A 21,439-nucleotide genomic window follows, 5' to 3' on the forward strand; every position below is an offset into this window, starting at 1 on the left:
AAATTAAAAACAAATCATGAGCTTCACCACATCAGAGCTGACATCATTCTTAAGTAATTCTTTTAAGAAGCCACAGAATTCTCATCCTCCATTTAGAGGAAGAAGTGGACGGTGTGACTGTAGAGCGCCTTTAATCATACACTTTCAAGTGATGTGAGATGGACAGAAAAAGAGGATAAGGAAAAGGAAAGGATAATAATGAAGATAAGCAAAAGAGACAGTAGGAGACAAAGATACAGTAGATGGAGGCAGCAACCTTTAATCCAACCTAACTCCAGACAACCAACTGCTACACCTGTACAGAAACATAACAGTGGCTCTTAGTGTATAAACCCACTGGACAACTGAGTGACTGTGTCAGCATACAGAGTATGAGGAATGAGGAATGAACTGTGATAAGTGTGACTGTGCAAATGCAACCACGCCTCTAAGGAGGCTAGAGGCAGACTAGGGTGACCAAGAGACCCGGGCGATCAGCAGCAATTCCGGAGCACAAACCCAAGCCACCCCACCCCGAAGACCCTCCTGAACCCACCCAGAGGGCGGCAGAGAAAGGCCCCAGCTAAAGTCCCCTGCGACAGGCCCTGACGGGCCAAGATCGGCAGCTACTGACCCCACCAGGCACTGACCATCCAGGGCGGCAAGAACAAAGGTCCCAGATGTGCACCACCTCCAAGGCAGAGGACCTGCACCACGCCCAAAAGGACCTTTTCCTTCCCACCTGATGACACAACCATCTCAATGCGAATATCAGCATGCCTTGCTGATATCTCTGCATGGATGAAGGATCGTCACCTTCGGCTAAATCTGTCCAAGACCAAGCTTATCCTTCCTTACCTAAAGACTCAGCTATACAGTTAGCTTAACTCTTCTGCTCACTGGAATGAGTTAGAAAGATTTGTACAGCTCTATGACACAACTCAGCACTGAATCAGTTACGTGCACTTACGCTTAAGTTACACTAAACAAAGGGCTATTATAGAGACAAAAAAAAAAAAAAATCACACTGCCTCTAGCACTACATGACAGCACCTGGGTCCAACTGGTCTCACTGCAGTCTGACTACTATTTAATTATGATTTCCCATCCTGTTTGAATTCTTGCTTGTGTTGTTCTTACTCTCAGATGTAAGTTGCTTTGGAGAAAAGCGGCTGCTAAATGAATAAAACAGAACAGCACTTAACAGTGGGTTTACTCCTCAGTAAAATCTAATGTGTGCATAATATATGCCTCCTGTAGACAGTTTCTTCTCCATGAAGAGGTGTAATTTCTTACAGTCTGTAATGAAAATGTGTGATTTTTTTGTGTTTTGTCCTTGAATCTGTACACTGTGGTTTTCCATTGTCACTAAGAGTACCTGAGCGGTGGGGTTACTGTGGAAGCCCAGGTAGCAAAATTGGTCTGGCCCTGTTCTGGCTCACACAATGCACTTAAACCTGGCCCACATACCACAAAGAATGACGGCCCTTTGCTGGCCCAGATGTGGTTTGCCAAAGGTGGCCCACACATGGGCCAGCCTGAGGCCAGCTGCAGACACAGTGGTGGCCCTGTACTGGCCCAGAACAGTTTCCACACTGGCATCGGATGTCAGCCTAATGGTGGCCCTGGGCTGGCCCAGAACAGTTTCCACACTGGCATCGGATGTCAGCCTAATGGTGGCCCTGTACTGGCCCATACAATGCACTTAAACTTGGCCCACATACCGCAAAGAATAACGGCCCTTTGCTGGCCCGGATCTGACTTGCCAAAGGTGGCCCCTATATGGGCCAGCCTGAGGCCAGCTGCAGGCACAGTGGTGGCCCTGTGCTGGCCCAGAACAGTTTCCACACTGGCACCAGGTGTCAGCCTAATGAATGCCTTAATCAAACTGTGCAATATCCAGCCTAGATTAAAAATGCATCAACAACGGTGATACAATTATACAAAAAACATTTATTTTGATTTGCATAACTTGTTAAAAATAACAACATATATTAAATAACATTGCCTTTCACTTGTTAATGCTGGGATAGGCTCCAGCCTACCTGCGACCCTACATGGAATAAGCGGTACAGAGAAGGAATGAATGAATGAATGAATGAATGAATGAATGAATTAAATAACATAGATTTTATCCCTTTGTCAGAGTTGTTCTAACATTCTATCCTTTAGATTGGATCAAATGATTCTTCTTGCCCATGTTTATAAAGATGAATCTCCGTTTTGGATTACATATTAATGTCATTAATGTCTGCAGTTAGAAACACCTCATGACAAGGAATGAAATGCAGCCCTCATTTAATGTTCCAGATATCTTTATTTCCTTTAAAAGCTATAATGGCAGCTGTATTAGAAAATAGGTTGGGAACCACTGCTCTGAGGCAGTTTACAGTTATGGACACAAGAGGTAATGGTCCTGCCTCCTGTGTCAGTTTATATGAAGTAGTTTATATGAAGTCTTTCACAGCAATTCAGTGCGGTAACATTTAATTGAGCACAATGAAAAAAAACCACTCACTCTTTGTAGTTAAACTTGGTACTTTTAGTAGTGTAAAGCCAACATTACTACACCCTACTCCCAAGATAGGTTATTACCGGCACTACTGAAAAATAAATGTATAAGTCTCACGCCGTGTAAAATTTCACGCATAACTCTGTGTAATGAGTCAATCATGACGTCCACAAAGAAAAAGTAGTTTATCTATATAAGTATCGGTGGGTGATATTTTTCACTTTCAGCTGAAGCTGCATTTGTTGTTGTTGTTTTTTGTTTTTTTTTGTTTGTTTGTTTGTTTTAGTTTTTCTGTTGTTGTTGTTTTTTTTTTGTTTTTTTTGTTTTTTTTTTTGTTAGTGTGCGTTTGGTCTAAAGCACAAAAATCAGTACATGTTTTGAAATTTCCAGAGTTTCAGTTCAACTAAACAACTGCAAAACATTTTAAGAAATGTGTCCATTAAGTATCACGATTGTATTTTTATACGTTAAATGTGTAGTAGTAGACAGTTATCGATAAGAAGGTGCTCAAAGTTACACAAGTTAAGCAGTGATGTTGAGGATGGTACCACTATGGTAGGTGGTAGGAGTGATTCATCTTCGCATAAATCGACGATCTTTGTGTCGGAGGGCGTCTGCAAAATGAATTCCACGGTGTCGTCAGTTCCGTAAAGCGTTCCCTCTGGCTTCATGACCAGAAGGTACAGAGATATTTACGCAGAGTGAAGACCAACGCAGTCAGAGTAATCCCTAGGCTTGAGGTGATTTTTTTTCAAATGTTATTAAAGAAGAGTTTTCCTTTGGTAGATTTCCTTTGGACTGACAAAGGGCACAACAGTCTCCCATAGCTACGCACGAACTGGGATGCTCTATCGTTAGCCAGTTATTAGCTTGCGCGTTAGCTTTCCGAAGATCTCTGCATTTACGACAGGACCAAGCACACCGTAAGTCAAACCGTATTAAATGTACTTTATAGTATTTTGTTTGTGTTTAAGACCTTGTAGTGATGCTGTTGTTAACCAGCAGAGTTTTCACGTTGAACTCTGTATCTCCTTTTTCTTGTTGGCATAACCACTTTCTTCTTAACAGCTGCATACGTGAAATGGACTCAGGCCTTTTACAAAAAGATTAATTTTCTTTCTTAAAAACTACTCAGATTTATTACACACTGTCCTTAAAGTTATTATGTGCTACGTTTTACTGTTAGCATGAATCCCCATTGTGGGACAGAACTGGAAAGAATCCACATGAAACCCGCATCAAGCGCTACCTGTCTGTGTGAGAACTTTGCACCTGTGCTGGTGCACCTGTCGACGCTCGCACATATGTTTGCCTCGTTGTCATGTACCGGATTTTGATCCCTTCCCTTTACCTTATGTTGATGGCACTTTTGTCCGAAAGTAATGAGAAATTGTTGGCAATATGAAACTGTTCCATTAAAGTAAAACGATAGATTTCTGTGTTTTCTTGGTATTTTAAAATTAGCTTTACCTTGATCTTTCTTAATTTCTCATTTACTCAGCCAACTATAAATGACTAAACTAACTATACTTTCTAGATTCATATTAGCAATTAACAGCAGTAAAGTTTTTTTGGGGGGGTTGACACATTTAATATTTCATAAGAAAGCTTTGACACATGTTCAATAAGATCTTTGAATTGTGCTGAACATTGGGGGGAAATAGATGCGTAACTTTTGCAACTAATGAGTAAAGTCAACAGAGCTCCATGCTTCGGGAAATGGACTAGGCTTGGCGAGGTGTACATTAAGCGATGTCAGAGCCAATGTAAACAAGTAGCTGATATTCCTGTCTTCAGACAACAGTCACAGTATTTGTGCCAGCAAGTGAACTCATAGAAAACTACTAAGCCTGGTACTTGCAAATCTGACATTGCATAAAGTATATTTTTTCTAAGCTTCACTCAATAACACACATACAGCCTTCTAGCCAGTGTATGCTGTATAAAGGTTTGAACAGGTTACACAGGCTTATAGAAATTGTGTTTTAATAACTGGTATTATAAAGTATTCATAAATCAAAACGGAGCTGTGGGGGTTGCATTCGGACACCGTTAAGGGTAGGAACTATTTACAAGAACTACTTATCAGGAATGCTTTTGTGTTACTTTTCAGACTCTTAGCAACTATTTTGCTTCTCAAAGAGTGTAGTGGTTTAAAGCTGCATACTGTTTTTGATTGTCAGTCCCAATCCGGTCTTTATAAGAATGATTTAAGTTCACATAGTTCACAAGATCTGGGATCAGGCTTTGCCCATCACTTGCGCTTTTTAATTATTATTTTTTATTCGTAATTTTCCAGCCATTACCATATAAAGTGTGCATAATGCTACATTTTTAAGATAGCAGTTGTTCTGTTGTCCAAAAAACCCCAAAATATATCACTCAGAAGTACCCTGCAACCTTTACGGGTGGCTGTTGCTTTGGTCTTCTGAACATACTGAAGTTTATCAGGTTTGATGTGTACCTGTTTAACTGAAACACTGTTCAACATCTTTTTGCCCTTTCTATGTCAGGGTTTTTAGGGAATGGTTACTGGTAACATACAGCCTTGTAATTGAGATTTAGAGTGGCCGTTTCATGACAGCTCATTGTAGTAGGGGCATCTTTGAGTGTTTCAAGAGGGGGATTCATAGGTGGGTTGTTTTTATTCTGAGTGGTAGCCTTGCTCTTTAAAAAACCTCCTCCGCTTTTATTTATGATAATTATATTCCCATCTGCTCAATGATTTGTCTGTTTTGGCTAAGCTTAGCTAAGGTCTCTCCTTTTCCAAGCAGCATTAGGCCTCACAGTTTTTTTTTTTTCACATTATTTTCATGAAGTGGTTTGCAGTGTCCACACTCTGCCTCCTCTTTTTGTCTCACAGACATAGTGCATTATGACAGACAGCATTATGAGTAAAGCTGCCACAATGGAGATCCCTATCAACAGTAACGGTGACACAGGAACACTACCAGAAGATGACAGCCTCGAACAGGTGGGTCAGCGCTACGGTGTGAAATGAAAGTCTACAATGTGTAACATTCAGAGACCACCTTAAAAAATTAAAACTTTCAAAGAGACAGAAATGGTATTTATTTTTGCCATCACAAGTGGCATCCTCAAAAGCAAACTGTAGCAAACAGAGGTGGGTATGTAGGAGTCGTTCATGTTTGGAGTAACTTATAATTAATTTATTCATCTACTTTTTTACATATTACAAATATAAAGCTGTCATATCGATCTAGACCTTTGTTGATCTTTTACTTAAATATGATGTTGAGATTATTGCATAAATATTCCTACAACATTAGAAATGTGTTTTCTAGTAGTGTTGACCTAAACGTTTCAGCTGTTGCCATGGCGATCAGCATAAGTTATGATTGGAACACATGTTTAGTATTTTTTAAACATATATTGATCGCCATTTTCACACATGAGAATTTGTAGAGTTTGACCAAAACATTAGGTCTGGACTTTTTGCAGCAGTTGCTTTTCACACATGAACTTTACAGTGGGAGATTGTCCACTGGTGACATGTTTGCACATCAGAGAAATACTCCAGGGTGACACCTAGGTGGAACGCAAGACATGATGAGAAAAAAAAAAAGAAATGCTGTAGAAATTGCTGTTTTTCTACATCATATTTAAAAAGAATTTCATCAAACAGAGTCAATGCTAGCATAATGGTTTAAATAATTGTTAAAATGTTATACATTTAAAATATACAACTGCATTAATCAGCTGCATACTTGAGCAGTATTTCTTAAGTGGTATTGTTTGGTTACTGAAAAAAATAGTTTAAAGTTGTCAGGTAGTTATGGGAAGTGTTCACAGCTGTCATTTCATCTCTCTTACATTAATTTACCTGCTAGTGTTCACCACTACCCTGGCTTTTCAAATGGAGTCAGTTACTAATTATTTACTTAAATTCAATAGCTCATTGCTAGATTTGTAATTCTCCTCTGTAGTCTATGCATGTTTTTTTTTCTAGTGACCCCATTCTCATCACTATGTGCTGTGCTCATTAAGTTCCCTGTTTGTCCTGGCAGCATTTTCTACTTTTTTTCTTTTTGCCTAGTTTTGTACACTGCCACAACTCCTTGTGTTGTATAACCTGCTTATTTACACCTGCAATCTTAAAGGGAGATCGGGTATTGATGTCCTGCGGTCTCCCTGGATACCAGGTGCACTTTGTAACCGCTCCTGAGGTCTTGTGTTTGGGCCTACAGATACATTTCTGGTATTTTGTACTTAATTTTAACATTAGGTATTGAGCTGAAATACCTGCTTTTCAGAAGTTTTTTTCTCCACATAAAGACTAAGAACCACATAAGGTTATTTATTCTGCTGCATTTGAAGACAAGAGACTGTTCAACAGTGCACAGGATATGCACACATTTTAGTCCATGTTTTTGGTGTCTTAGAGGAGAATAAAAAGGCAGTGGTGGAACAGAGTAAATTGAAACAGGTTGTTATTTTTCCTGCACCACAAGGCACACCTTGTTGGACAAACAGACAGAAGATCCTGGAAGAAAGCACCGGCTGTTGTTTTGTTATTTGCTCACCAAACTATGTGTCAACTCAAGCAGTTAAAAAAAAAAAAAGTGCTTCCTTCTCAGCAACCTTTTACTGGTAAACTACCATTTGGTGTGGCTGCCTCATTTTTACATGTTTATGTATGAGAAGTGTTCATCTCTTTAGTTCTGGATATTAACCAGTTGTCATAGCAACTCTGCAATTAATCTGAAACTGGCAGTGCTTTGTCCTTGGGTGACAAAGCAGATTGATCTGTACTGAGAAGCACTTGGTTTAAAGCTGTAGCAGTCAGCATTGGTCATGCACATAGAGATGAAGATTGGCAGTTTAAAGAGGAGCAAAAATCGGGTTTCAGATGTCGTAGCATAGCGCATGTGTCAGAACTGGGATGGTGACTGTCATCTTGACAGTAATAGAGATGGAATTGACTGCCAGGAGCATCCTGGCAAAATAATCCAAAGCATCACATTGACTCACTGGTGTCTACTCAGACATTTTAACTGGCATCTGTACAGTTAAACAGGATTTACAGGTGACTGCTTGTGGTAATTAATGCATAAAGCCAAAATGTATATCTCATGTTTTGATGAAATTGTAAAGTGGGTCAGTAATGCTACAAGGTGGTGATTTGATGATTTGTTCTCTTTTTTTTTTCTATACCACATTTTCTATGTTATAGCATTTACATTTATTTATTTTCAGGAACAGATACTATTTAAACAAAATGTACTGGGAAGGATCTACGTCTGTGTCAGCTATCTCCCACGTTGAACAGATGCCACAATATGGGGTGGATTGGTTAAATGGAGATGCACTAACTGAATGAAAAGACAGCATTATTAAACCAGAATGTTAGTTTATTTGAACCATTTTTTAGCTGCTGATGTGGTGTATGTGAATAGATATTCATATTTATGAAAAGTAAACAATAGAGATGTGCATTTTAAGAAAAAAGGCATAAGGTTACCATATTTGCACAAGTATACAAAACAATGACAACCACTTTTCACAAGAGTTATTAAACTATGCAACAATATGGCAAGAAAATTTGGTAATGAATTTGCCATTTGCTCCCAAATAACCACATATAGTTTTACTAAACGAGTGGGATTCAGTCTCAGTTGTTTAATAATTTTGAAAGAATAGCAACGCAGAGCTTTCAGAGGCTTTATTTTTTGGCTTTGATTACTTATCTTATTTGTACACCTTTATCATCTAAGGTCACAGTGCCACATGTTTTACCGGTGATGGCAGTATTGAAGCTTTTTTCTGTTTCACAGCAGTTAGAAAACAGCTTGGTGCATTACGGTCTGCCTCATGGTGGTGGTAATAATTCACTATGCGTTAGAGTATAAAAGTATAGTACAAAATAATCTATGCAACGTTGCATAAACTATACTATGAATTAATGACCATTAAAAAATTAGGATATCCCTAGTAAATGATGATGATAGTCTACAGAAAATAGAATTATTGTTATTATTTGCTCTATTTGGCTTTAAGTCAGAGCATTTTTCGCATCATTGAAACACATTATTTGATTAAAGCAATGACCAAATATTAACAATTGGTTTAACAATCATAAGGGTGTGTTTGCTGAGGATCCTGATTGACAGATCTCAGACTGGCTTAAATGAATAGTGCCAGTCTTACAAGAACAACTCAGTTGCTTTAACTGAACCAGCAGCGTAGATGTTAAATCACAAACTCCCACTGCAGATATAAAAGCCATTTATTTTGGTTACCTTCCAGCAGTGCATTTCAATTTCACTCTTCACAAAGTCTAATTCTTCATCTGATTACACCTCTGTGGTTTAATTAGGGATGCAGTAACTTTTTTAGATATATGGCTAGATGCTATGATTGGCTAAGGCATTATAGCAGGTTTATTTTTAACATTACAGCAGGGTTTGGTTGAAATATTCAGTCAATTGCATCATTGAACCAGAATTTCTAAACTGCCCGCTAAGAAAAAAAAAATCTTTATATTACTTCTCAGTTCAGTACAGGCTAGTGGTGTAACCCGTTTTCCAACATATATATTGTATCTCATTAAAAGCGCTGAATCAACAAATAAACTGCTTCTGAACTTTATTCCTTTTGAGTTGGGGCTCTCAGTTTTGGATGCTTTTATGTTTTAACATTTCCATCTTGATTTCTTTCCCCTGTTCTTTAATGCTCGTGTGTGGTGAGTCACGATTGATTTTTAGAGCCTATATTTAAATCTTACAGACAGTGATGAAATTGTTTTTAATGGAAAAAAAAACAACTTAGAAACACATTGAAGATTAAAAGCAAAAGCATGTTAAAATTCCAGTGGACTAGCTCTACTTGGGATTTCAACATAATTCGGCCAAATGATGAACGCTGACCTGCTGTGATACCAGTCATCACTGCTCTCCATCATGCCTCACTTCTGTCTGTTGAATTCAAATAATTTCTTTTTTTCTTGTTTCGTGATTTGAGTCATGGATTTTGTTCTTTGTGTTTTTTTTCTGTTTCTTCTTCTGTTGTTGTTGTTGTGTTTGACCCCCCCTCCACCCCTCCATCTCTGTGCAGGCTGCAAAGTTGCAGTGGAGCTTAGATGAGAAGGTAGGGAGCTCCAGAGGCACCAGGGTGAGCAGGCCATTTGTGTTTTTTACATGTGTGGTGTTGGTGTGTAGTACTGTTCAGTGGTTTGACTTGGTTTGTTGAAAAAGTCTCAGATTTTCTTGCTAATGAAGCTTGTTCTGCTGCGTGCTAACATTACCCCTAAAAACTGTTGATAGGAGCATCTCAAAACAAATGTTTTGAGGGATTTTCTCCCAACTGAGTTGTGTTAACAAATGGTTTAACTAACACCTAGAGCTCAGTATAAATTATTCCCTTTAATTAATAGTATTCAAAGCCATCAAATGTGTTTTGTACTGAGTGGACTCACTTGATCTAGACTCTGATTTTTAAGTGTTATCCTTTAATCTCTTAGGTTAGTGTTAATCAAACATAATGTCATTCTACTAAACATCCTGTCATACTAATTCTTTTTAGTTGATTAGCTTCACGTCTGATGTGTCAGTTGATGATTCAGTTTATTAGAAAAATAAAAAAAAGGAGAAAGAAATGTATTCTGGCTCCATATCGCTGCAGTTCTGCCTTAACAAATACATGATGTGTTGAGACAGGAATTTTATACACATTACCTCTGACAGTACAAACTACAGCAGTTTTTCCTGCACATTGTTTGTTTACAGAAAGGAAATGACTACTTCCTTCTGGAGCATTCTGATATAGTTTCCTTATGGCAAACCTGCTGCAGCCTTCTTCTGGTACCATGCAGCACTATTTTCTCCTTTACGTTTTCTGATCAGGAGAGTCCAGGAATTTTTGAATGAAAGGAAAGATAATGCAATATTTTATGCTACTTACAAACAAGAATAGGTTTAAAAGAAAGCAATGTGGTAAATAAATTAACATAAATTTATTATTATTGTGTGATGTATTTTCATGTCTGAAAATACATCACACAATAATGTTGCTCGATAAGGGAATTATTTTCACACACACTTTTGGAAATAATGACTTTCCTCTTGTCTGAACTAAAATGCAGTCCTGCAATGTCTGAACTGAAACAGTCTCCAAAAGTTTTTGCAGCTTAGTGATTTATATTTCAAAACTGTTATCAGGGGGAGTAGTGGTCTAGTGGTTACAGAGGAAGGCTTGGGTCTGGAGAAGTCCCTAGTGTGCCAACAGAGACGAACCACTATGGGCCTCTAACCCTTCCTAACTGCTCCCTTGGCCCTGAAACATGGAAACACAGCCATTGCTCTCTAGTACCTCTAGAGTTGAATTTTCTAATTGGGATTAATGAAGTAAAAATTATTAATATTGTTAATATGTATTAGTGTGAATATAGCTTTAAGTCATTTAGGGATTGGGGCAAGAGACACTATTTAGTTTGAGTTCATTATTGACTGGCACTTAATTCATGTGTGTTTTGTCTTTCACTTACTTTAGCTTTCCATCTTGGCCTATTAACCCTCCTAACAGTCATTTTCCCACTCTAGTGAATAGACTGTTAAACTGCGTTGCCTGCATTAAGATTTCAACACTGAAGTCATAATCTGTCTACATATCCCCATCCCTACCCACTCCAAACCCTATTTTTTTTTTCTTCCTCTGTTTTTGCTGTTCTCTCTTTTATTTACCAACCTTGTAGGACCTACAGCAGGTGATGGTATCGGGTCCCAATCTTAATGAGACAAGCATAGTGTCCGGAGGCTATGGCGGAACTGCAGAAGGGATTATTCCCACCAGCTCAATCAAAGGTAGAGTCATACTTCTCCTTGAAGTCTTGAGTCTCCTTTTCAAGTTTGTGAGATTGTGGCATAATAAATCTGCTGTATTTGATGATCATTCAGAGTTATCTCAATCATTGGAGCTATAATAATAAAAACTAGTGTCTAATGTCTTCATGGTTTTCTTCAATGTGCTCTTGAGCACGACACTCCAAAATGTTCTGTGGATGCAGTGTGTTTTTATTTAGCATTCACAGCAAGAAAAGCTGGATGACTGTTTTGTTGTCTGATAAGGATTCCACTAAACTCATTAATACAGCCCTTAAACTGGCTTTTGTGCATTTCTTTCAGCACTTCTCTCTTGCACAAGTTATTTGACTGTCTAAATGTACGTGTTTTGCAAAAAGGTCACATCTCATAATAATAATGTCAACAAATGCCAACATTACTATAAGAAAATAATTGTATATGGTAGATAACAAGAAGCTGCCATATAATCTTTAATTGCAGGTGTCTATGCCAGTCCATTCAATGTGTGGTTTTATTATTATTATCATTAAAATACTGTTTTCCTTGTTCATTAGTGGGGAATATTTGGCTGTTTTAATATGAAAGGTGGAACATTTAATTGTTTATATCCGGATTATTCCATATGTAGTGTAAAGATAGGGTAGTCCCAAAGGAAAATGACATGGCTAATATACCTGCATTTTGTCCTACTGTCTCTCTCAGGCCCTGCTGTGCGCTACAACCCAGAGTTTAACAAAAGGATCCCAGTTACAGGATTCGGTGGATTACACCTAACTGTTTTTAATTATGGAGAGCTTCTTTCCAGATTGTGAAGATTAAAAAAGAAAAATATTATAGGGAGGATTATTGGGGGGGGGTTATGTCATATCAAATTAGTAAGTATTATGATTATAAAATGCATGGAAGCTGTCATTTTGATTTTCTAGAGTTATTATTTTAACATCACAGTTTGAAAAGATGCTCTCTATATTGAGTGTTTGATCCTTTTTAACTTATTTTTAGATGGTTGGGAGCCAGCTTTTCTATCCCTTTTCATCATGTTTTCTCTTTTCAGTGGAGAGAGGCAGTAAACTTACATCTGCTTTCTGCTGCTTTTCTCGTACATATTGCAGCTATTTTCCACCACAGTGTTTCTTCAGCTTCTTCTTGGTTTTAATGGGTCAACACTTGGTTTTTCACAAATTAGCTTAGTAACGGGATTTCTGGACCTTGTAACTAAACACAAGTTTTTATTTGTTTCACAATGTTTAGTCTTTAAAAATTGGTAGCAAAGTAAGTTATCAACATAAACAGCTGCAGTTTAGACTTTTCTTGCCATCGTCACTCATTTGTCTGCATTGTTCACTGACTGTTATTCACTAAGTGTCGTCTTTTCATCTTTGTTCTTGCCCATATTTGTCCGTCATGTTATCCCCTCCTACATGTATGTTCCTTATTTTTCTTTCGTTGCCACCTGTTTTTCTGCATTTTCCTTTGTCCCCACATTTTGTCCATATGTTAACACTCAATTTTTGTCACCTTTTTAACGTGGACAAAAATGTTCAAATCTTAAATAAACAATTATGATTTTCAATTCCAATCCTAAACAAAAATATTTATACAAATGGAAAATAAATCCTACACCCTACCTTAATTCGTCATCCCCTTCATCCAAACCCTCCCAAATCAAACACCCATTCATTGTCACAGACCTGCGTATGAAGGCCAGACGAAGTAACGTTGCTTCAAGCAGTTCTACCATCTGTCACATAGAAAGCCAATCACATGATCACCAAGGTACTGAAGATGGAAAAAGGGTGAGGTTGACACCCTCTGCATCCATTGATCAGATGTTTTAGCACAATAAAACCAAATTCCCACCTTAACCTTTTTCTCTGATTACATCTTAAAATAAATTGGTGTCTGTTTTGTTGCATTTGTTATTTTTCTCTATCACTAACATTTAATTTAAGTTGAATTCTCTTTCTCAGACCTATACATGTTTTTTTATTGGTTTAAAGGTTATTTAAATTATAAGATAGATTTGAGAGATTATCCTCAGTTTTGTCTATTTTAAATGGAGAGCAATTTTGAGTGGTAGCCAGTCAGTCCTGTTTGCTCTAATCTTAGCAGGGGTTCATCCCAGTCCACATGAAAGTTTTGCTCTTGTTTGTTAACAGTCTTCTGTCACTTCTTCTATTTCTCAGGTTCCAACATGCACCACAGCAGCAGCAACTTGTCAATGACGGCAGAAGAAGCCACCCGCGGTGTGGCCGTGGAAAAACTAGAGTCTGTGAGGAAATGGGGTCTCAACACTTATAAGGTACCAGAGGTTCTGTAATGTTGACAAATGAGCACTACTTTCATAACAACCTTACAAACGTGTAAATGATGCAGTCACTGAACTGAATTTTTATTTAGTTAGTGACATCTCTGTGATTCTCTCCTTATCTTAGTGTACAAAGCAAATGATCTCGGAGCGATTTGGTCGGGGGTCTCGAACTGTGGATCTGGAGCTGGAGGCTCAGATTGAGGTGCTGAGAGACACCAAAAGGAAATATGAGAATGTGCTGCGATTGGCCAGAGCTCTGACCAATCATTTTTACAACATGGTGCAGACCCAGCACGCGCTGGGCGACACATTTGCTGACCTCAGTCAGAAATCTCCAGAGCTTCGGGTGAATTTCAGAAATTTAATCTTACATTTCTGTCTCTTGTTTGAACTATTTAAAGCTTTGTTGGTGCCAGTGTATGATTGTAAAAAATTAATTTTAGGCGACATTTAAAAGTTGATCTTCTTTACAGGATGAGTTTGGCTACAATGCAGAGACTCAGAAGCTGCTGTGCAAGAATGGGGAGAATTTACTTGGTGCCGTTAACTTCTTTGTGTCAAGCATCAACACATTAGTCAACAAGACTATGGAGGACACCCTGATGACGATCAAGTTGTATGAAAATGCAAGGTTAGCAAATACACTCCATAAATGATGCCCAAAACACAGATTCCAGAAAGTATTAACGGTGAAATCACAGACAAAAAAAACCAGTCAGATTTAGCTGGAAACTTTCTGATTTCGACTAAGGATCAGACCAGTAAAGCCTCCTCCTTAAGACAGTTTTATTGATTCATGGAGATATTTTTTGTCTCACTGTCATCCCCTAGCAATAGCCTGTTTTTTTATTCAAAGAGATATAAGTTCTGGCATTGAAGCTACACGTGCTGATCGACTGAAAGTTAGCAATATGTGGGAAGAGCTGACAGCAATAGATTTCTTAACAAGGAGACCAGAGCAACAAAAACCATAAATGGTAAAGAAACAGAAGTGAAAAGCACAGACAACAGCTGCACTGGATCATTATTATCCAGAGAATACTTCAATTCTCCCCTCTACACAGCAGGTCTTTGTCCACTTTGACTTCAGTCATTTTTAAAGTCAGGCAAAACAAATGGAGAAACAGCAGCCCCAGCTCAACCAAAAGCACCTCATACCTCTGCAGCTGCCCCCAAGTGACCAGAAAATGCTATAACACATAGACATGTGTTTGCAGGAGCTGTGACAGAAGGGAAAAATGGGACTTGACTGTCAGCCCATGCACATTCTCACCTTCATAGCACCCCCTGCAGGTACTGGGTCTTCAGGAGGATGGCCCCGTGTAGCTTCTTTGAATTATGTCTGACTGATCCTCATGGGTAAACCCCACCCAGTTCACATTTTCTTTTAATGTAACTTTCCTCTATGTTGATTAAATCTTTTTAATAAACCCAAAGTGAGTTTGCTTTGACGTTTGGCTGGGCTCCACCTAACAAATGGTGAGAAACTTGATGATCAGGGAGGCTCTTAAAATACTTCTCTGCACCAAAAATCAGACATTAGAGGTGATTTGATCAGAAGATAGGACACTTCAGAGAGGACATATTTCAGATATCACTCTGTTACTTGTAATGAAAAAACACTGATATCAAACCTAGATCTGCTGAGTGGAAACCTGCTTCTATAGGCAGATGATGACCAGCTTGTCTCTGCTTGTATGTTCGGGTCATTTTTGACAACAAGCAGCAGTTTTCGGCTGTTAGGCAATTAAATAGCTGTTGACACCAATGTTTCCTTCCTTTTTTTTATTCTTATTTTTTAGGTGGTTCTGATGTCGGTGTTGGGCTTATTACTGTCCATCACTGCCCAACCACTCCCCTCAAGTGGCAAAAATATCAATTAATGCAGATTAAATAATTATTTCATGCATTACATAGAAATATTAACTGTCTAAAATGATCAGCTATGAAATAAAATGATTTATGAATGGAACAGTCAGATGGTGTTTAAGAAGACTTGCACATATTGGAAACCTCAGCCCCCTTTTCTTATATTAATCCTCTCCGATCCCCTTTTGTGTTGGTAGACTGGAGTTTGATGCCTACCGGTCAGACCTTGAAGAGCTGAGTATGGGTCCAAGAGATGCAGTAGCCATGGCTCGTATAGAAGCTGCTCAGCAACAGTACCAGGTCCATAAGGAAAAGTATGAACGCCTACGCTCAGATGTTACTATTAAACTCAAGTTTCTGGAGGAGAATAAGGTCAGTCCGTAAGGCAGGTCTGCGTCGTTGGTATTCCTTTATTTGCTTACGTGTTTAGGTCAGTGACATGACGTGCATATTTTTGTGTCAGAGTATATTATTTCTTTTTTTAAAATATTTTCATCAATGCATTAGATGAATCACTCTATTCTATGAAAATCATGGAGTTTTTATACATTTTCAGCACATTGCAATAATGTAGTTTTTTATGTTTTGACATCTCAAACTCCAAAAACGCACGTTTACAATCTTTTAAAAAAGCCAATATTTATAAATACTAGTGGTTTTAAAGATTTTGAGATCACCTAAAAACTTTTATCCAGCAATTTCTATGCCCTATAATGTCAGAGTGGTACGACAGTAAAAACGGGAAATTTATTACGTGATAAAGGGGTAGTAACAGCAAACAGGATGTTGCCTCAGCCAGAAGCAGCCTTTATGGTTCAGTAAAAAGGTTTGTAAATCTATATCAAAAACTGATGAAATAGCTTTATTCCAACTCATCGGTAGTCTATTACACTTTCAGTGTCAGGTAGTACAACCAATGTAAAACTAGGAACATGTTATTTTATCATGTTATTTAATCATAAAACTCTTTAATTTAGTTTAAAAAAATGTTTGACCATGCTAACAAATGCTAAAGCGAATTAATTTGAAATTAGTTGCAAAAGTCAGGTGGTGCAACCGATAGAAATGTCAGATAAATTTGAGTAATTTATAAGGTTTATGGGGTCATGGCGTTATATTGAAATTGGCCATCTGCCTTGGTCACACCCTTTAACCTCGTTTAAAATACAAAGGGCAAAAATGCAAAGGGCTGCACGGTGGTGTGGTGGTTAGCACCGCAGCCTCACAGCAAGAAGGCTGCTGGTTTGAGCCTCGACTGGGGGGAGGTTCGAACCTTGGGGGCAGTGGCCTTTCTGTGTGGAGTTTGCATGTTCTCCCCGTGTATGCGTGGGTTCTCTCCGGGTACTCCGGCCTCCTCCCACTGTCCAAAGACATGCATGTTAGGTTAATTGATGACTCTAAATTCTCCCTAGGAGTGTGTGCGAGTGTGAATGGTTGATTGTCCCCTATGTGTTGGCCCTGCGATGGACTGATGACCTGTACAGGGTGTACCCTGCCTCTCACCTGTTAATGCTGGGATAGGCTCCAGCTTACCCGCAACCCGTAATGGACCAAGCGGTACAGAGGGGGCAAAAATGACCTAAAAAAATGGCCGACTTCCTGTTTGATTTAAGTTGAAGGTCAAAGAGACTTTTTGTAGGTCTTTACATGTTCAATGACTGGTGAATTTTATCTCTGTGGGACGTGTAAATTCATGGCTGATTTTCACTGAAAAGCATCACAGGTACTTCAGATACTTGGTGATGAGATTGAAGTGAACCACATGCAACAGCTGGGACAAAATAATAAGTTCCTATGATTTCATCCTGCGGATATAATTTTTTACTACACAACCAATGTCCTCAAAGTGGTCTCTGAGCCAGAACCTCTTAATTCACGGCACATACATGTGACTCTTGTAGACTGGGACTCCTTTACATACACCTGAAATGGGGTATCTACCATAACCCCTGTTAAATAAAACATTTCAGAATTTGTTGAAATCCTTGTTAATCACAGCTGTTAATGTTAACACAATTATTTTTATTTAGTCTGTGATTAGTGTTTAATCTCAGTTACAATGAACAATGTTTTAAAATATTGCCATACTTCTGATGAATTGGATTTGGACATCTATCCATCCATTTTCTATTCCACTTTATCCAGTTTAGAGTTGCGGAGAAATTATTAGGTGAGAGGCAGGTGCACCTGAACAGGTCACCAGTCCATCACAAGGATTTAGATGTATTACATTAAAATTGATAAAAGTTGATGTTTCCATCATCTGTTCAACTGTTGACTAAAGCATTTTTTTGTATTATTAGTAGAATTACTCAGCGTATTTCTTGTCTTTAATAAATTTAGTCAGGTGGCGCCACCGATAATTGTCAGGTGGTGCGACCATGTAAAATATTAATTTAAACCAATAAATAATAGGTTAAAGTGAAATAAGGGTTGGCAACTATGATGGGAATAACTGTTGTATTGAATGCATTTAGATGTATATTTGTAAATTACTTTTCTTTCTTTAAATGTAAAATCGGATACCGAAATAAGGAAATATTTGACCATTAGAATGCCATAATCTTAAATTATTCTACATACAAAACATAACCACAAAATAATAATGTGTTGCTCACTGTAAGGGACACTTGCTAAAAGATTTGACTTAGAATAAATTATAAGAAATTTTCTTTTTGTAAATAAATGGTTGCCACCTGACATTTACTATGAGGAGAATTTACAAACACAGTAAAAAAAAATTATTTAACTACTTATTTTTAACAAACGTGACTTGTTTAAATACATTATTCTAGACTCAAATATGTATGCCATCCATTTTGAAAATACTTTTTAAAAATAGATTTTTAGAAGCTTTATTTGTCCTTGACTCATTTACATCTAGCTTGACTAATTGTTTTTTCTGCAAAAAAAATCTTCTTACTTCCCAACCTCCTGTTTTCTTCCTCACAGGTGAAGGTGATGCATAAGCAGCTCCTTCTCTTCCATAATGCCATCTCAGCATACTTTGCTGGAAATCAGCAGCAGCTGGAGCAAACGCTGAACCAGTTCAACATAAAGTTGAGGCCTCCCGGGGCCGATAAGCCCTCCTGGTTAGAAGAGCAATGAGAGGCCTTGCTGGACCTCTTGCAGCTTCCTTCTCAGCCGCCTCCACCTGTTACCTGTTGAAACCCCTCAACTTAAAAAGGACCACTACAGAAGGAAACTGATAATTTGGTGGATGAAGATATGGGTGTGTGTGGTTAGATGATTGGACTTGTGTATTGCAGGGTTTAATTGAGAAATGGGTTAAATACAGCAGGAAGTGGCCAGTGTCATGAACATTCAGGGGGCTTTTAGTGCCTCTCTTCCTTTTTCCACTTTCACCTGTCCCTTTCCTCTCCTGATCTTCACTTAACCTTGTCCTGTATCTCAACACTATTTTGCTGTGTGAGCTTGTGTTAGTCATGTTTCTGGCCATTATTGTACTCCTTAAGTGCTCCCAGTGCTCTGAGTTAACCTTTAACCCCGCACCGTCTTAGTAACAAAGACTGGTGGAAAAAAGGAAAATGCTAAAACTTGCTGAAAACAGATGTAACTTAACACTACTTAAAAACTTCCAACCCTCATCACTCTCCCAGCGTGCCTCCTTATTTTTGTGTTCATGTGTCAAATGAACATGTGACCTGCAGGAAGAAAATCTGAAAGATGTTTCCAACGTCACATGAAAGGGATTTGTAGAGTGCATTGGAAAGGAATTTCAAATCAATGTAAAATTCAAATTAAGTACTGTTTCACTTTGATATAAATATTATATGATTGTTTGTAGCTCATAAAAACACAGTGTTGTGTTTCAAGTAATTTAACATTTCTATATTTTTATTATTTACTTGAAGTCAGCTTTACTGTACATCTGTATGATTTGGGCTGGTGTTTTGGACTGAAAGCACCACAGCTTGCAACAGACTTCACCTTTAACCTAAAAAAAAATCTTAGACTCTGTTTCATATATGCAAATCATTTAAGGAACACTGCCACAGCTTCCCAAAGTCCTGATCCGGGTTTTTACTTAAATTTATTTTTATTTACCCAAAGAGATGTTGGTTGGATGTAGACCTTTGCCTTGTTTACATAGGTTAAGAAGTTAAAGCCTCACTGTAGATTGTACCCATATTTTTAAGGATGGGTTTGTCAGTCCTGAAATCTTGACAGGATTCACTCCATTAGTTAAGTGTTAATGAACTGTATAGAATAGGAATTAACTACATTTGGTTTTTTTTTATACTCATAATTTTTGTCTTACATTAGTCTAAATCAAACAAATACATGTCATTAACACATCTTTTAGTCCTTCAAAAGCAGAATAAATCAGTGGTTACCCATTCTTCACACTGAATATTACTATAGCTGTCTGTTATTAGTAATTTCAATATTTTAGCATCAAATCTAGTAATCTAGGGGTCTGGGAGAATGATGGCACTAAATGTTTCAGTTGTAACCAATCTTAAAAGAGACATTTGTAATACATATGTGATGTTGAATTTTTCAAGTGTCACTGTATTTATGTTCATGTGTTTAATCAGGTTTTATCAACAAGGTTCTTTCTTTTTCTTTTGAATGTTTGACCATGCTGCACTCATCAGAGCCTCTATGAAATCAGTTAACAGTTCTGTTTTCCAGCTTCTTGTCTCTGTATTTGCATGGCAGGCAGCAATCCAAAGGTGCAGATGTGTGTTTGCACCGATGCTCTACTCTTGGCCTTCTGCGTGTCAGCTCGCATGGACTGGCATAATCCCATGCTTATGGTTGTTGATTTATATGTGAAAATGAGCTGAAGTGAAATGCAATATCTGGGCTTTCTGTTCATATGGCACTCTTAAGGACAATGAAAATAAGTGTTAAGTTTGGCTGAAAAGGGCATTGTGTAAGACCGTTGTTTCAGTTGACTGGCCCGCTCCTGGTCTGCTTGACCACCGCGAAGCAATAATAATGAAAATGTGATTCCTGTTTTCCAAACCTGTCCTTTTAAAATCCCTCGCCCAGTGCTAAAATATGAGTGGCAATATCTCCTTTTTTGCCTTTATTTGACCCTCACATGAAAAAAAGGCTGGCAAACATTTGCAGTCAATATTGCCAGAGATCTGTAGATTGTTTCTAAAATGAGATACTTTATATGTGTACAATCAAATGTTTTTTAGACTGAGCTGGTGTATTATACTGTATGAATGATTGCACATAAGGTATTTATGAAGATAAAAGAAATTGTGTAAAGGATTGATGTGATACTCTGCCTTCATTACTCACTCAGACCCAAAAAGTTCCACCCTATCCCAAGGGAGCAAAATTAAAAGTACACCTTTTCAAAGGCTCTGACTCTACTTTTTTTTTTTTTTTTTTCCTTATTCTTTCATGCCATTTGTAGTGCACTGTAGCCCCCGCTACATACAACCATCTGGATGCAATAAATGAAGCAATAGTTGTGTAAATAAAATCAAACCCAGGTATCTAAGAAAGTGACTTAAATATAATTCATCATATTTCTGATCAACTTGGTAGTTTTACCAGCACATCCCTAAACTTTTAACACAGGTGTGGAGCAATCATGGTATATTATCAACAATGCATTCTTATCTAAATAATAAGAATTTAGAACCGCCTGTATCATCTCTAGAGTTACATCTACACATCACATAAAAACAGCACTACTAGCTTCTGGGCCACTTATCCAAATATACACACTATCTCATACACTCAAGACTTTCTCTGCTTTCCTTCTTTCACAGATAAACTTTTCGTTTGAGTTACTTATTGAAGTTTTTTTTTCTTCTTCTTCTTCTTTATGTTGTTCTTCTTCTTTCTGGTGGTTACTGAGCATCTTTTTAAGAGGGCGTTCCCACACCAGGAAACTGCCTTGAATTTGATTGGTGGAGGCGCGCGCACCTGTGCCTGTTGTCTAATTGTCCGCGAGAC

At 38.0% G+C, this 21,439-nt stretch overlaps 1 protein-coding gene across 5 annotated transcripts; it reads left to right on the forward strand.

The window, feature by feature from the left end:
• Positions 1-3,125: 3,125 nt before the first annotated feature.
• On the forward strand, positions 3,126-20,835 carry arfip2b (ADP-ribosylation factor interacting protein 2b). Of its 5 annotated transcripts, none has more exons than XM_042008196.1 (10): positions 3,126-3,414; positions 5,355-5,465; positions 9,566-9,598; positions 11,202-11,310; positions 12,013-12,069; positions 13,497-13,612; positions 13,746-13,967; positions 14,095-14,252; positions 15,688-15,862; positions 18,443-20,835. In XM_042008196.1, the coding sequence occupies exons 2-10, from the start codon at positions 5,367-5,369 to the stop codon at positions 18,596-18,598; spliced, it is 1,125 nt and encodes a 374-aa protein (XP_041864130.1). In that variant the 5' UTR covers positions 3,126-3,414; positions 5,355-5,366; the 3' UTR covers positions 18,599-20,835. The 5 variants fall into 5 exon arrangements, with proteins under 5 accessions (XP_041864130.1, XP_041864132.1, XP_041864129.1 ...); XM_042008195.1 differs by having other exon boundaries at positions 3,127-3,414; positions 9,566-9,622; XM_042008198.1 differs by lacking the exon at positions 9,566-9,598.
• Positions 20,836-21,439: the final 604 nt, after the last annotated feature.

This window comes from Melanotaenia boesemani, chromosome 15 (genome assembly GCF_017639745.1).
Source record: "Melanotaenia boesemani isolate fMelBoe1 chromosome 15, fMelBoe1.pri, whole genome shotgun sequence".
Taxonomy (NCBI): Eukaryota; Metazoa; Chordata; class Actinopteri; order Atheriniformes; family Melanotaeniidae; genus Melanotaenia; species Melanotaenia boesemani.